Source organism: Nycticebus coucang, chromosome 1, assembly GCF_027406575.1.
Source record: "Nycticebus coucang isolate mNycCou1 chromosome 1, mNycCou1.pri, whole genome shotgun sequence".
NCBI classification, from domain to species: Eukaryota; Metazoa; Chordata; class Mammalia; order Primates; family Lorisidae; genus Nycticebus; species Nycticebus coucang.
The window spans coordinates 27,290,454-27,307,675 of NC_069780.1; the positions used below are offsets into that span (position 1 = coordinate 27,290,454).

Consider the following 17,222-nt stretch of genomic DNA (forward strand, 5'->3'; position numbering starts at 1 on the left):
TATTGGCTAGGATTTTGTTGAGAATTTTTGCATCTATATTCATGAGTGAGATTGGTATGAAATTCTCCTTTTTGGTTGGGTCTCTTCCTAGTTTTGGTATCAGGGTGATGTTTGCTTCATAGAATGTGTTGGGGAAGATTCCTTCTTCCTCGATTTTTTGAAATAATTTCTGCAATACAGGAATAAGCTCTTCCTTGAAGGTTTGATAGAATTCTGGTGTGAAGCCATCAGGACCAGGGCATTTTTTGGTTGGAAGATTTTTTATTGTTTCTTTAATCTCAGTGCTTGAAATTGGTCTGTTCAGGAGCTCTATTTCTTCCTCGCTAAGTCTAGGGAGAGGGTGTGATTCCAAATATTGATCCATTTCCTTCACGTTGTCAAATTTCTGGGCATAGAGTTTCTGGTAGTATTCAGAGATGATCTCTTGTATCTCTGTGGGATCAGTTGTTATTTCCCCTTTATCATTTCTGATTGAGGTTAGTAGGGATTTTACCTGTCTATTTCTCGTTAGTCTGGCCAATGGTTTATTTTATTAATTTTTTCAAAAAACCAACTCCTTGTTTCATTAATTTTCTGAATGATTCTTTTGTTTTCAATTTCATTGATCTCTGGTTTGATTTTGGAGATTTCTTTTCTTCTACTCACATTACGCTTAGATTGTTCTTCTTTTTCCAACTCCATAAGATGGCTTGTGAGTTTGTTGATGTGCTCTCTTTCTGTTTTCGAATGTAGGCATCTAAAGTGATCAATTTTCCTCTCAAAACTGCTTTTGCAGTATCCCACAGGTTTTGGTAGCTTGTGTCTTCATTGTTATGCTGAAGGAAGTTAATGATTTCCTGTTTTATTTCTTCCTTCACCCATCTGTTATTCAACAGAAGATTGTTTAATTTCCATGCCTTTGGGTGGGGTCGAACGTTTTTTGTTAGAGTTGAGTTCCACCCTTAGTGCCTTATGGTCTGAGAAGATACAAGGTAAAATTTCAATTCTTTTGATTCTGGTGATATTTGGTTTGTGTCCCAGGATATGATCATATTTGGAGAATGTTCCATGGGGTGATGAGAAGAATGTATATTCTTTACCTTTGGGATGGAGTGTTCTATATGCATCTATCAAGCACAGTTGTTCTAGGGTCTCATTTAAATCTCTTATATCTTTGTTTAATTTCTGTTTAGAGGATCCGTCCAGCTCTGTAAGAGGTGTGTTAAAGTCCCCTGTTATGATGGTATTATCGGGTATCATATTGCTCAGACTGAGTAAGGTCTGTTTCAAAAATCTGGGAGCATTTAAATTTGGTGCATAAATACTTGGAATTGAAACGTCTTCTTGTTGTATTTTTCCCTTGACCAATATAAAGTGACCATCTTTGTCTTTTTTGACTTTAGTTGCTTTAAATCCACATGTATCTGAAAATAAGATTGCAACTCCTCTTTTCTTCTGAATTCCATTTGCCTGAAAAATTGTCTTCCAACCCTTGACTCGGAGCTTTAATTTGTCTTTTGAAGCCAGGTGTGTTTCTTGCAGACAGCAAATGGATGGCTTGTGTTTTTTAATCCAGTCAGCCAATCTGTGTCTCTTCAGTGGGGAATTAAAGCTATTTACACTTACTGAGATAATTGATAAGTGTTGTAGTGTTCTAGTCATCTTATTTTGTGAGAGTCCATTGCTTAGTTTTATCTTTTGCATCAGTGTGGAGGTTAGGTTCTGTCCTTTAATTTCTGAGTTTTTACTTTGCTGCTGATCCATTGTGATGGTCAGTGTGTAGAACAGGTTGAAGTATTTCCTGTAGAACTGGTCTTGTTGTGGCGAATTTCCTCAATGTTTGTATATCCGTAAAAGATTTGATTTCTCCGTCAATTTTAAAGCTTAGCTTAGCAGGGTACAGAATTCTGGGCTGGAAATTGTTCTGTTTAAATAGATTAAAGGTAGATGACCATTGTCTTCTTGCTTGGAAAGTGTCATTAGAGAAGTCTGCAGTCAGTCTGATGGATTTCCCCCCGTTGGTCAACTGGCGCTTACTTCTGGCAGCTTGCAGAATCTTTTTTTTTGTCTTGACTTTGGACAGTTTCATCACAATGTGTCTTGGAGAAGTTCGGTTAGAGTTGAGGCGACCTGGGGTCTGATATCCCTCTGAAAGCAGTGTGTCAGAATCTTTGGTGATATTTGGGAAATTTTCTTTTATAATATTCTGTGGTATGGCTTCCATTTCCTCTGGGGCATTCTTCTTCTCCTTTTGGGATTCCTATAACTCGTATGTTGGAATGCTTCATAAGGTCCCATAATTCTGACAGTGAACATTCTGCTTTCTCTCTCTTCTTTTCTGCCTGTTTTACTATCTGAGTTATCTCAAGGACTTTGCCTTCTACCTCTGAAATTCTTTCTTCTGCATGGTCTAACCTGTTGCTGATACTTTCCATTGCATCTTTAAGTTCCCTAATTGACTGCTTCAGTTCCTTCAGCTCTGCTATGTCCTTTCTATATTCTTCATATCCTTCATCTCTGATTCTGTTTCTGGATTTCCTTTTGGTTATTTTCCACTTTATTAGCAGTTTCCTTCATTGTTTCCATCATTTCCTTCATTGTTTTCATCATGTGTAGTCTAAATTCCCTTTCTGTCATTCCTAACATTTCTTTATTGGTGGAATCCTCTGCAGTAACTATCTCATGGTCCCTTGGCGGGGTTGTTGTGGACTGGTTCTTCATGTTGCCTGGAGTTTTCTGCTGATTCTTCCTCATGAGTGATTTCTTTTATCTGTTTCCTTGCCCTAATTTTCCTTTCACTTCCTTTTGATCTTTAAGTTCCTGTGCCTGTGGACTAAGGTTTCAATGAGTCCTTTTGGTATAGGGCCAGAAGGATGAGAAGGTTGAAAAGCAAGAAGGGATGAAAGAAAGAAGGAAGGAACTAAAAGAAAATAGAGAAAGTAGAGTGGGTGCGTAAAAGGAATATTGACAAAAAGAAGAGAGGCACAGAAAGAGGGAGACAGAGCAATATAGGTGTACAGTAGGGTACTTTGACACAACCTTAAAAAATCCCAACCTCTGGGGGTGCCCGTGGTGGTTCACTTGAGGTCAGCAACTCTTTGCTAACCTGATCAGACATAGTACCCCACCTCCACCAAGTAGAGAGGAAAGAGAAAAATGCTATAAATCAAACCAAAAAAGCAAACAGAAAACGTTATGGGCTAAAACTGGGTGAAAAACCAAATAATAGGGGTAGAAACACTAGCAAAAATGAAGTTCTAGTTATTGGAAAAGGCAGCAATGGGAAATTGTATTTATACTAGAAAAGTGGAGAAAGAAAAGAAAAAATCAGTATGTAAAAGGTTGGAATTAAAAAACAGAACAAGAACAGCAACATCAAAATAAACAAACAAAAAATAAAAAACAACCAAAAACAAAGCAGTATATATATATCTTGTTGAATATTGTCTGGGCAACAGGTGGTCTTCTGGGGTATGAGATGTTAATTACAATGCTGGTATGACTGGAGGCCTCCGCTGATTTTTCAAACCCCACAGGGTAGAAACCCTAAGTCTCTCTTCAGCCCTCTTAGAAGGCACTTTAAGCTTCTAAACCTGCTGAGCAGAAGCTTTCCCAGGAAAGTGTTTGTCGCTGAAATCACTGCTGAAGTGGCTATCCACTTACCGAGTGTGCCAAAACCGGTCTCACTCTGCCCTGAGGGTTAGGGCTGTAAGGCGGCTCAGACCCCGCCTTTAGGCTGCTCTGTCACTAGGTTACTAGGTCCCACTGATCTTTCCTCTGCAACCCCTAGGGCGGACCTTGTTGGGGCAGTTCTCTCACAATGGCTCCCTGCAGCCCTTAGCTAAACACTGTTAGTCTTTTGGGCTCAGTGGCTCAGTCTGGGGTCCCAGACAACGCCCCAAATTCTCTGCACTCCCGCTCAAGCTCTCCCCAAGGCAGTTCAACTGAGTGCCAAGTCCAAAAACCCCAAAACAGTTCACAGGTAAGGCCTTTCCAGTTTGTAGTCTCGCTGCTACTGCACTGACAGCTGTCGGTGGGATTAGACCGGTCGAATACACGCGATTACTTGCCAGTTTTCCACTATTTTTGTCCTCCTTTTGGGGTCCAGGAGTCTCTTGCTGACTCTCTGTATCCTCAAAGGGATGATTATAGGCAGATCCCACCAGCCAGAGATGCCTGGAGTCTTATCTCCCCAGACTCATGGTGCCCAGATGCAAGGAAGCTGTTACTTGGCCGCCATCTTGCTGGTCCTTCCTTTTTTTTTTGATACAGAGTCTCACCTTACCACCCTCAGAGGGCTGTGGCATGATAGCTTACAGCAATCCAGCAACATTAAACCTGGGCTCAAGGGATCCTCTTGCCTCAGCCACAGTGCCAGGCTGTTGTTTTACAGACAGGGTCTCACTCTTGCTCAGGCTGGTCTTGAACTCCTGAGCTCTGGCATTCCACCTGCCTCAGCCTCCCACAGTGCTAGGATTACAGGCATGAGCCATCATGCCTTAAAAAGGAATTCCTTCCTTTTTAAGCTGTATAGTATTTCATTTTATGTTTACATCACATTTTGTTTATCCATTCTTCTTTTTGATGGGCGTTTGGGTTGCCTCTGTCTCGAGGTAATTGGGAATAGTGCTTGTGAATGTGGATGTATAAATATCAGTATCTCTTTAAAATCCTACTTTCAATTCTTACGGGCACATACCCAGAAATGGGATTGCCAGATCTATACGATAACTCTATTTTTAATTTCTTGAAGAACTGCCATGCACTGTTTTGTATTTCCAGCACAGTGTACAAGGGTTCTGATTTCTCCACATCCCCACCAATCTATATTTTTTCTTTTTTTTTTCTTCATAGTAGTCATACTAATGGGTGTGAGATGAGACCTTGTGGTTTTGATTTACGTTTGTTTCTCTCATTAGTGATGTTGAGCACCTTTAATAGGCTTGTGAGGTGCTTGTGTATCATCTTTGGAGAAATATCTACCCATGTCTTTTGCCCGTTTTTATATTAGGTTATTTGATTTTGTTTGATGTTGAGATACAGGTGTTCTTTATGTTAATCCAGATATCAACTCTATTATATATGTGATTATATCTGATAATTCTTATTTAGAGATCAGCTTCTTATCAGATATGTGATGTTGCAGATTTTTTCTCATTCAGTAGGTCACCTTTTCACTACGTTGATTTTTGTCTTTTTATGAGCAAGTTTTAAAATTTGATGTAGTCCTGTTTGTTTTTGCTTTTATTGTCTGGGTTTTTGGTGTCACATTAAAAAAAATTATTGCCAAATTCAATGTTATGAAGCTTTTCTCTTATATTTTCTTCTAGGAGTTTTATAATTTTGGGTCTCAAATTTAGGTCTTTAATATATTTGGAGTTAATTTTTGTATGTGTTGTTAAGATAAGGGTCCGCCTTCATTCTTTTGCCTATGGATATCCAGTTTTTCCAACATCGTTTGTGGAAGCGGCTGTTGTTTGCCTACTGGGTGGTCTTGCACTCTTGTCTGAGATTATCCAGCCATACCTATGAGGGTTTATTTCTGAGCTGTATTCTGTTCCATTGGTGTGTATATCTGTGTTTATGCCAGTATCACACTATTTTGATTACTGCAGCTTGGTAATTTGTTATGAAATCAGGAAATGTGAGTCTTCCAACTTTATTCTTCTGTTTCAAAATGGTTTTGGCTCTTTTTGTATATGAATTTTAAGATTTTTTTTTTTTTTTAAATTTCTGCAGAGTATGCCACTAGGATTGTGTTAGGGGTTGTACTGAATTTGTAGATTGTTTAGTAACATGTTAACAATGAGGCTTCCAGTCCATTAACACGTGTTGTCTATCTGTATTGTCTTTCCTTTCTTTTAGTTATGTTTTGTAGTTTTCAGTGTACAAGTTTTTTATCTCCTGGGTTAAATGTATTTCTAGGTATTTTTTAATGCTGTTGTGAATGGAATTATTTCTTAATTCCCTTTTCTGATTGTTCATTGTTAATGAATAGAAAAAAATGATTTTCAGGTTTTGATTTTGTATTCTGTAACTTTCCTGAATTGTTTATTAGTTCTAAACTTTTCTCGTGAAATAATTAGGGTTTTCTACACATAAGATCATGTTATCTGTGAACATGGGTAATTTTGCTTCTTTTCAGTTGGGTGTTTTTTATTTATTTATTATTATTATTATTATTATTTTTATTGTTGGGGATTCATTGAGGGTACAATAAGCCAGGATACACTGATTGCATTTGTTAGGTAAAGTCCCTCTTGCTATCATGTCTGGGTGCTTTTTATTTTTTTCTTTTGCCCTTGCTCTGGCTAGGACTTCCAATGTGATATTGAGTAGAAATGGTGGGAGGCATTACAGGCATGAGCTTGTTCCTAGACTTACAGGAAAAGCTTTCAATCTTTCACCATTGAGTATGATGTTAACTCCATCTATTTCTAGTTTGTTGAGTGTCCTGAAGGAGTGCTTCAAATGCTTTTTCTGCATTATTTGAAATGATCATACGATTTTTGTCCTTCATTCTGTTAATGTAGTATTGATTTGATTTTATATGTTGTGCTGTCCTTGGGATTCCAGGAATAAATCCCACTTGGTCATGAAATACAATGCTTTCAAAGGGCTGTTGAATTCTGTTTGTTAGTATTTTGTTGAAGATTTTGCATCAAGATTCATAAGGGATATTGTGTAGTTTTCTTTTTTCTTAGTTTCTTTTTCTGGCTTTGTATCAGGGTAATGCTGGTTTTATGCCATGAGCTTGAAAGTTCTACGTCTTCATTAGTTATTTGATTCTTCTCTTTTCTGAGTCTAGCACAGGGTTTGTCACTTTTGTTGATCTTTTCAAAAATTCTTAGTTTTACTGCTTTCTCCTACCCTCTATTTTATTAATCTCTTCTCTAATATTTTATTATTTCCTTCCTTTTGCAGCTCTAGATTTTGCCTTTTCTTCTTTTTCTAGTTCCTCAGAGAATAAAGTTGGTGGTTCCTTTGAGATCTTTCTTTTTTAACTCATTGACTGACACTATACCATTCTCCCCACCCCACCCCACCCCCGCCCTTGGACCACAGTGTTTTATTGGATGAAGAGATGTGTGAGTTATATATGCTTCACAAGTTCAAAACCAATGTAAATTAAATACAACTCACATGACAGCTAATGTGTTAAAATATGTGTTACAGCTGTACACTTTCCTCCTAACACTGCTTTGGCTGCATCCCATCAATTTTGGTATGTGGTGATTTTGTTTTTATTTGTCTTGAGGCTCCCTTGTGACTTTTTCATTGACTCATTGGTTAAGCAGTGTGTTTTTTCTGTCTGTGGATTTTCCAGGTTTCTGACTTTATAAAAACTGAAAACATTATATACATCTTTGCATGCTTATATGTAAAGTTAATTTCATTACTTCTAATGACCATATAAAGTTCACTTGCATGGTTGAATCATAATTTATCTAACTTTTATATATTGATGGTTATCTAAATTCTCTTAATTTTTCACAGTTATACATAATGTTATAGTGAGCATTAACTTGCATATGTTTTGCTTGTTTGACAGGTTATTTCCTTTGTTAACGTCCTGGAAGTGGAGTTATTGAATCAAAGGGTTTTTTTTTTTTTTTTTTTGTCTCTCTATGTCTTTATATATTAAATTAACCATTTATATGTATGTTATATTTCATACATATAACATTTTTAGTTACCAGTTGACTCTCTAACACTCACTAACATTATATGGTGTGCTCATTTGCTCACACCCTCATCAACATGAATTGATTTTAGATTTGACAGTAGAGAGACAAGGCGGGATCTTAAGGGTATAGGCGTAGGTGGTCACATTCTGAAAACCTTTTAATTTTAGCAACTACTTCCAGGATGGTTTGGAATAGGAAAGAAGTTAGAAAGGTTCGAGGTAGGGAGACATTTTGTGAAGGTGTTTGGAAAGTCAGTGGGACCTAAAATAAGATGGGAGTTATAGATATTAATTAGATAAGAAGAGAAAAGTAGGAAATGACTTCTGGTGGTGAAATGAGAACATAGTGTTCTTAACTCTGGTGGTAACTTTTCACTCTCCATTGATTTGCAGGGTAAAAATATTTGTCTTCCAAATAAATAAGAATGACCTATGTAACAAATCCCCAGAGATTCTGATTTAATTTGAGGTGAGAAATAGCACAGGTTTTTTATTTTTTTATTTTTTTAAAGAAAAGCTTTCCAGATGATTTTAGTGAGTAGCCAAGGCTGAGATCCATGTTATTCTATATTAGATCCTAAAACTAGAGAAGCCTGTTGGTGCTAAAGAAAAAGTGTGTTTTTTGCAGGGTGAAAACTGAAGTTTTACCTACCAGTTGTAATAGATAATAGTGTTATTATCTAGTGTTATTAAGTAGGTGGAGAATAAGGTAATAACACAAAGTTCTGTGACCATTGGTCTTTTTTGTTGTTCTTTCTTTGGAGACAGAGACTCACTCTGTTGTCCAGGCTAGGGTGCTATGGCATCAACCAGGCTCATAGCAACCTCAGACAGCTGGGCTCAAGTCATCCTCCTGCCTCAGCCTCCCGAAGTGCTAGGATTACAGCCACGAGCCCCCAGACTTGGCCTTCTCTTAGTATATTTATAAACATTCCTGGTTTCACTTTTTTTTTTAAATTTCCGAATATTATGGGAGTACAGATGTTTTGGTTACATGAATTGCTTTTGTATGGTTTGGATAGTGTGTGTTACACCTGTTTGATGTGAACTGACGACTCTTCTACTTGCTTGTTTTCCATTGAGTTTTCCTACCATCTGTGCACATGGGTGATGGATGATTGGTTTGTTCCAATTTAATAGTGAGTACGTGTGGTGTTTGTTTTTCCATTCTTGTAGTACTTGATTTAGTAGATCAGTCTCCAGTTCCTTCCAGGTTGTTACAAAGGTATTAGTTCACCATTTTTTTTTTTTTTAAATGGCTGAGTAGGCCTCCATGGTATACCTATACCACATTTCACTAATCCACTCAGGTATGGATAGGCTATTGGATTGAGTTCACATCTTTGCAGTTATGAACTGTGCTGCAGTAAACATTCCTGTGCATGTATCTTTTTGCTAAAATGACAAACATATTTTTCTCAGATAGTGTTTGCTTGGTAATATGTTTTATGTATGTAATACGTGTCCAGACAGATGAAGGTTGAAATATTTTTAGCTTATATGGTAGGTTCTATTCTCTTAAGTTTCTTTTTAAAGGGAGATCACCATATCTCTCTCCCTGTTTTTAAAAATTATCGTATAGTAAAGCTGAGTTCTGTATCCTGATTGTGGTGGTGGTTACCATATGGTAGAACTTTACAAGCCCCTACTAAAAGTCAATTTTACTAGATTGGGTAATAGGATTCTTCTAATTCTTCTTTTCAAAATTGTTTTAGCTAATATACTCCCCCCCCCTTTTTTTTTGTCACCCTCGGTAGAGTGCTTTGGCATCACAGCTCACAGTAACCTCTTGGGCTGAAGCGATTCTCTTGCCTCAGCCTCCCAAGTAGCTGGGACTGTAGGTGCCTGCCACAACGTCCAGCTATTTTCTTGAGACGGGGTCTCAAGTCTGGTTCAGGCTGGTCTCAAACTCGTGAGCTCAGGCAGTCCACCTGCCTCAGCCTCCCAAGTGCTGGGATTACAGGCATGAGCCACTGTGCCAGGCCTTTATACTTTAATATACATTTTTAGAATTACCATGTTCTATTAAAAACTCTTGTTAGGGATTTTGATTAGATTGCATTTTATATATCTATAGATATAGATAGATCAGTTTGGAGAGAAATGAAATCTCTCATGTTTAGTCTTCACTTCATGAACATAGGATTTATCTTCTTTGATTTATTTTATCATTGTTTTTTAGTTTTCAGCATACTGCTCCTATACATGTTTGTAAAACTGATACTATTCATTTTGGAAGGAGTGACTGTAAGTAGTATTGTTTTGTGTAATTTCTGTTTCCAGTTATACGTTATCAGTTAAATGGGTTGTTGTGCGTTGACTTTGTACCTATGATCTTGCTAAACTGATGTTTTAGTTATAGAAGTAGTTTTTTAAAATAAATTCTTGAGGTTTTTTATATAGGTAATTATGTCATGTTCAACTGGGGGCAGTTTTATTTCTTAACTTTCCAACTTCTATGCCTTCTGTTTGTTTTTCTTGCCTGTTGCATTATCTAAGACTTCTAGTATGATATCAAAATAGGAATACAGTAAAGCCTCCATAGTTGACCACCTCTCTACATTGATCATTTCCTGAAGTTGACCTAATTTTCATAGACCAGACATGCACCACATGTACTTATTAGTAGTAGTACGGTAGTCCTAGTTCCTTATATTGACCACCTTGGTATGTTGACTAGTTTGTTACAGTCCCTTGGGAAGTCAAACTTACAGAAGTTCTACTGTATTCAGAGTAAACATCTTTGCCGGTATCCTTATTTTTGGGAGAAAGCATTCTGTTGTTCCTGTTAAATATGAGATAACCTGTAGACGTTTAGATGACCTTTATCAAGTTAAGGAAATTCTCTTCGTTTATGGAGAATTTTATTATGATTGGCTATTGAATTTTATTCTCCACTATATTGTGGGTTTTTCTACTTCTTTGACTTTGTCACTTTTTGCTTTATGTATTTTGAAATTCTTTTGTTAGGTGCATATACAATTTGGACTGTTATGTCTTTTAAAAATTATTATGTAATTTTCCTTTTATTCCTGGTAATTTTCTTTGTTGTTGACACAAAATTAGTTTCCTGAAGCTCTGTTCATTTTTTTTTTTAATTTTTTGTGTGTGTTTGAGTGTTTCCTTTTGTTCTTTTATGTTTCCTCTGTCATTTCCATTATGTAATTGGGTCTAGTTAGTTATTTATTTTGACTGTTGTGTTTTTCAATTTTGAAATTTTCATTTAGTTTTTCTGTCTCTTTTTTTGGTAAAGACTTTCTCTCTTTTCCATTGGTAACAAGAGTGTTTTTGATTATTGGAGTATTTTAATAATAGCTGCTTTAAAATCTTTGTCATTTAAAACTAGCATTGGTGTCTGTTGATTATCTTTTCCCATGCGAGTTAAAATTTCCTTGATTCCTTATATGATAATTTATTGATATGATAAATTGATATTGGTACTTTGATAATTTATGTGATAAATTTAGATCGTATCCTAGAGATTTTGAATATTGTGAGATCTTGATCCTTGTTTAAATTCTATGGAGAATGTTGACATTTTTGGTTTAGTAGGCTACTGATCTGGTTAAATTTAGTCTGCAAGTTCTAACCTGCTTTCTGTGAATTGTGTTTCAGTTTTCAAAACTTTTGCAATAATAATTCCGATCTTTCCCAGTGCTCAATCTGAGACTTGGATAATTATCTGTGAGATAGTTCTGCTCTCACAAACATCAGAACAACTACTGAGGTCACTTACTGAAGCTCCTTTCTGGTATTTTCTGGTTCTTTGGGTGCCCTGGTTTTGGTCCTCTGACCAGAAAGCTGTGGTTTTAGGTACCTTCTTTCCCCTATGCTTCCACGACTGTGTCTGTGTCTGGAGCTTAATGGGAGGAGGCAGAGAGTAAAAAAGTCAATGGGGTTGTGGCCCTATGTTTCCTGCACCACAGTTTCACTGATCAGAGAAGAAAATGCCCATCCCTCAGAATTTTTGGCTCCTATGAGTGCTTATGGGTGCTACCTCAGGACTGCTTGGGGGCTGGGGTGGGAGAAAACAGAAGAGAAGACACATTTCTGCCCTCTGAGCATGAAGCATTCTGTTTTTGTTCCTTGAGCCAGAATAAAGGGCTTCTCTGGGAACAATGTTTGTCCCCTTGTGGTCACTTCTTGTTGCCCCCAGGATTTCAAAGTAAGGAAATGGAAAACTCATCACCAGTTTGGTGGAACTTTGAATTCTGGACTTTCCTAACCCGTCTGCTACTATTTACTTTTCAGAGTCTTCAAATAGTTTCTCTGTGCCTTCTGTTTGTATTTTATAGTCTGACTAAATGGACAATGGCTGTCGGACTTTGCAGTGTGTGGGTATTGATGCTTCTGCTCAGCATCTCTGTTTGTTTATTTATTTATTTATTTTAAAGCCCGGCTTCCTGAGTGTTGACCTGATATCTGCATAGCTTAGTATTCTTCTGAAGAGTGGTCACACCTTGTGCTCAAACACTTTGAGCCAGCCTGTAGGCTTTCATTCTCTGCAGTGGTCTGTGTGTAGGCCAGGCAGCCATTGGTGCTCTCAGACATGAGGTTCTGCGGCCTCGTGCATCTCCTTTTACAATGTGCAGGTTCCTCAGGCAATGGATGCTAGTCAGATACAAGAGCCTGCACTAATCACTAATTGTCTAATTGCATGTCAGTTTTCGTAAGCCAAAAATTGCCCCAGTGTTGACATATATGTTAATGATACTTATGTAGCTGCATCATGTTTTCAGCTGTCGATTTTAAAAATCTAAAAAAAATTAAAAAAAAAATGTAATTGGTGATAGTTAGAATTGTGCGCTTACTATTGGCCACACATTTTACACAGTTATTTTTCCTAATTTACAATTAAGGAAAGTGGAGTTTAGAAGCAGTGAGATTTTTTGCCGAGGCTGGGCGTGGTGGCTCACACATGTAATCCCAGCACTCCGGGTGGCCAGTATGTGTGGATCACCTGAGCTTGTGAGTTTGAGACCAGCCTGAGCTGGAGTGCGTCTCTGTCTCTAAAAATAGCTGGGTGTTGTGGCAGGCACCTGTAGTCCCAGCTACTTAATGAATGAGGATGTAACTTCACAATCAAAGTAAGTGTCAAAATGAAATGTTAGGGATACCAACTGCCTAACTTAGTTCTTGAGGAAATCGGACATTTCATACTTAACAACCACATATTTATGATGAAGAATCATTCAGAAAGGAAAGGAAGAGGTTGAAATTGCTGACTGAAGTTATGTTTCTTAAAATAAGGCACACTTATTTGCCCTCCTGTTTAAAAAAGACTGAATTATTAGAATTGACTATAAATAGGTACATGTAAGCAGGAAAAGCTTCACTACACCCCATTTCAAGGCAGTAATTGGATTCCCTCTCCTAGGACACCCTGATGTTAGTTACTGTATTTGTTTCCTGTTGCTGCTATACAGATTAGCACAAACTGGGTAGTGGTTTCAACAATGGAAATTTATTCTTTCGTAGTTCTGGAGGTCAGGAGTCTGAAATCACTGTGCCTCCCTCGTGCCTACTGGGTGTTCTAGGAGAGACTCTTCCTTGCCTCTTCCACCTTCCTGTGGCTGCCGGCATTCCTTGATCTGTGGCCCCATCACTCCAGTCTCTGCTGCCCTGGTCACATTACCTTCTCTTCTGTGTGGACAATCTCCTTCTCTCCTAGGACACTTCTGGGACATTTAGTCTTCCATCTGTATATTCCAGAATAATCACCCTACTGCAGAATCCTCAATTGGTTACAAAAACCCTTTTCTCAAATAAGTTAACATTTATAGGTTGTTAGATTTGGCATCTTTGGGTAGCCATTATTCAGCCTGCTGTAGTCATCATTGTCACCTCACTTCCCACCTGTTTTGGGTCTAGTAAACAGATGAGTGACAGTGCAATTTCAACCAATATATCTTCCAAAAATAAAAGTGTGGACTTTCTCCTAATGACTGTGGAGGTGGGCATTTTGGGTCTGGAACAGCAGCTTCACAGCAGTCATGAGGGACCCAGGCTTCATAGGGTGTGCTTTTGCTCTGTGGTCACAAAGCTGTTGCTTTGCCTTTGGTAGAACTACTGAGTTTGAAACAGGAAGCAGGGAAAGGACAAAGAGTAGAAAATGGGTGTCAGATGAGGCCACCTATTTTCTAAGAAGCTTTCCAGGAAGTGCCACCCAACAACTGGGTTTACAGTTGTCTCATGGCTGCCTGTATGGAGGCTGGGAATGATTTTAGCTGGATGCCTTTCAGTTTCCATTGTAGTAGGACTATGTCAGTGTTACAGAAAGGGGAAGATGACTGTGGAGCAGTCAGTTTGCAGTCTGTTCCAGGAGGTGATGGTGAAAACTGTTTGCATTTCCATCTGCAACTACAAAAAGCTTTTGTCTGTATGATAACGTTAATTTGCATTCATTTTCCCACATACACTGAGGACCTCTTCAATGTCAGGCCTGGTGGTTAAGTCCTGGGATATCAGTGATTCTCATGTATTGGTACTTAATAAGTGCTAGAAATAAAGGTAAGTGTTAAGACCCTAAGTTAGCTGATTTTGTATACATTATTTACCTTATTTATAATCTGCTATATTATCTTTTGGAGATTATCTTCTGGAGATACCAGATATTGATACCACATTATCAGTATCAGTCTCACTTAAGGTGAGGCAACCATGAGAATAGTTACCATCATTATTTCCTGGATTTGAAAATAGAATTTTAGAGGTTATATTGGTGTAATACATGATAGATGATAGAGCTTAAACAGACACATGCTTTCTACATTGTTTGCTGACTTGATGCTTTGAATGCGCACACACAAACAGGAAAGCACTGAGAAAGCATGGCTTTTAGTGAGGAAATCCTGGGTTGGAGTCCTGGTTCTGTCAGTTAATGGCTGTTTTCTGATAGACAAATTACTTACCTTCTCTGTGGTGCTTATGTTTTGTGATTCGTATCGTGGGAATTAGTCTGTATACCTTGTAGGGTTTTTGTGAGCATTAAGTGAGATAGTGCAAATATTCAGTAAGTGATAACTGTTACAGTTACTATCATTGCCTTCATTATGGTTTGACACTGTCTTTTCCTTTCTTATTCTGCACAGGTGTGTTAATACTGCAGGAATCACTTATTCCCGTTTTAGGTTATTGGGACTATCAATCATAATTTCCTTCTCTTTTGTAGCAGAATCATGGATAAATTTTGTTTTTCTTCCAGTTTCTTATAACTATGGAGCAGGGGAGGAATTTATCTTTTTGCCACAGGGACAAAGTCTATTTTATCTTCTGTATTAGTTTTCTGCAGTTGGCATAACAAATTAACACAAACTTGGTGGCATAAAACAACACAAATTTATTATCTTCTGGTTCTGTAGGTCAGAAGCCTGACACAGGTCTCAGGGCAAAACCCAGAGGTTGAGAGCTCTGTTGCCTCTCTGGATCCAGGGGAGAATTCGTTTCCTTGTCCTTTTCTCTTTTGTGAGGCTGCTCACATTCCTTGGCTTGTGACCAACTCCCTCCGGCTTCAAGGCCAGCGTCTTGCTGACCTCGTTTCTGTCATGAGATTGTTCCCTGATTCATTCTTCTGTCTCCCTCCTCCACCGTTTAAGGACCCTTGTGATTACATTGGACCCATCTGGATAGAAAGGGATCAGCCCTCATCTCACAGGCAGCAGATAAGCAGCCTAAGTCCCCCCACCCTTGTCATATAACCTAATAGTCACAGATTCTGAAGGTTCTGAGGATGAGGACATGGACATCTTTGAAAGGGCATTGTTTTTCCTACTACAATTTTCATCCTCCACAGAAGACTGAGCTCAGTTTTAGCTTCAGAATGGAAAATCTTTGTTTTGGATACATATTTATAAATTTGAGGTATCTTCAGGTTATAGATTATAGTAGAAATGAATTTTCTTAACTGTTGCAGGTTGCGGAGGATGTAAGAATGGTAAAGGGAAAGTAGTGAAGAACCTGGCCCAACAGAGAGAAACTGACCTTTCCCAGGCTCTGGGCAAGTTTAGGGGAGACAGCTTTACTGTCACTGGTGTAATGTGGTCTGGTTACTGCATAATTCTAGGAATTAATTCTAGGAATATTTTTCCTGTTTTTTTTCTTAGCTGTTCTCTTGTCCATGTCTTTTTTTTATGTCTGCAAAGATAAAACATTTGTAGGAATTTATGGATTTTCTTAAGTTTTTTAAATGATTTATTTCAGTAACTTGGAACTCTTTGAAGAAAAGACCATAAAAATCAAAGCATAAATAAGATGTATGTACAGTTGAATTATTTTTCTAATTTATTACTTGAGTTCAGTTTATTACTTGAATTCATTTTCCCAGTTTGTTACTTCTTACCAGTGTCTGAAATATGTTACATGAACATATTTTCTTTTCTTTTTTTTTAGAGACAGTTTCATTTTGTTACCCTCGGTAGGGTGCTGTGGCATCAGCTCACAGCAACCTCCAATTCTTGGGTTTAACCAATTCTCTTGCCTCAAGCTTCCCGAGTAGCTGGGACTACAGGCACCCACCACAATGCCCGGCTATTTTTTGTTGCAGTTGCCACTGCTGTTTTAGCTGGCGGGGCCGGGTTTGAACCTGCCACCCTCGGTATATGGGGCTGGTGTCCTACCCACTGAGCCATAGGTGCCACCCCATGAACATACTTTCTTAAGTGAAGAGTTGTGTTCTTAGTAATTCGTCCATTCTGATCAGTCAGTCAAGCAGTTACTGAAAGCCTACCATGTGCCAGGCACACTGGTTTATATAGTCCCTTCCCCTCCACGGATTATAGCCTTAGGGCTATCAGCATATGGGAAACATAGCAACTGCTCAGATGGATGGGTTTAGTGTGTGTTTGACTGATTGGGAATCTCACTACCGTAAACAATGGAAGAACCTGCCAAAATGTTCTTTGTGATTTTTTTTCCAGTGTATGATTGATTAATTGGCTAATGGTTCTTTTCAAATATTTAAAAATAATTTGATTAGATAAAATTGAAATATAACTGTGACTGTTTAACTATACGCTTCCTTTTTATTTGAAATATAGATTAATGACTTTCTGAAGTCAAATTTTAAATAGGTGTCATCTTAAGCTTTTCTGAAATATTTAATTTGCAGTTACAGATTTTGTTTTTTTGCAAATAAATTTTCCAGTAACTATTTCTTATGTATATTTCTTAAAATGTTTCTAATTAAGGAAGGGGTGACATTCATTCTTTTGTTCTTTTAGGAATGTTTTAAAGGAAGTTGGGCTACTCACAAGTTACTACATAAGAAAGCAAGTAAGTAAAGTCACATACTTTTGTATCATTTGTTTTAGAAGTGTCTTTTGTGCCAGAGAATAAGAATTCTTCAAGTTATAAAAGTGTGAATGTGAATGTTTTGAAAGTGTAATCCTGAAAGCTAGAATTACGACATATTTTTAATTCTTTGCGATACATAATCATATCAATAAAATGTGGCTGAATATGGAAAAGCAAGTATCCAATATACTCATTACTAATATGAAGCCAGTAGATGAACTAATTCACACCCACACTAATTCACACCCACAATTTAATTCAAGTT

General features: G+C 37.7%; 1 protein-coding gene across 2 annotated transcripts in view; it reads left to right on the top strand.

Moving 5' to 3' along the window:
• METAP1 (methionyl aminopeptidase 1) overlaps nt 1-17,222 on the top strand; it is a 58,754-nt gene that overhangs the window by 10,326 nt on the left and 31,206 nt on the right. For both annotated transcript variants that reach the window (XM_053554066.1, XM_053554148.1), the window contains exon 2: nt 16,885-16,936. In XM_053554066.1, the coding sequence (XP_053410041.1) occupies nt 16,885-16,936 (52 nt within the window). The remainder of the gene's footprint in view (nt 1-16,884; nt 16,937-17,222) is intronic.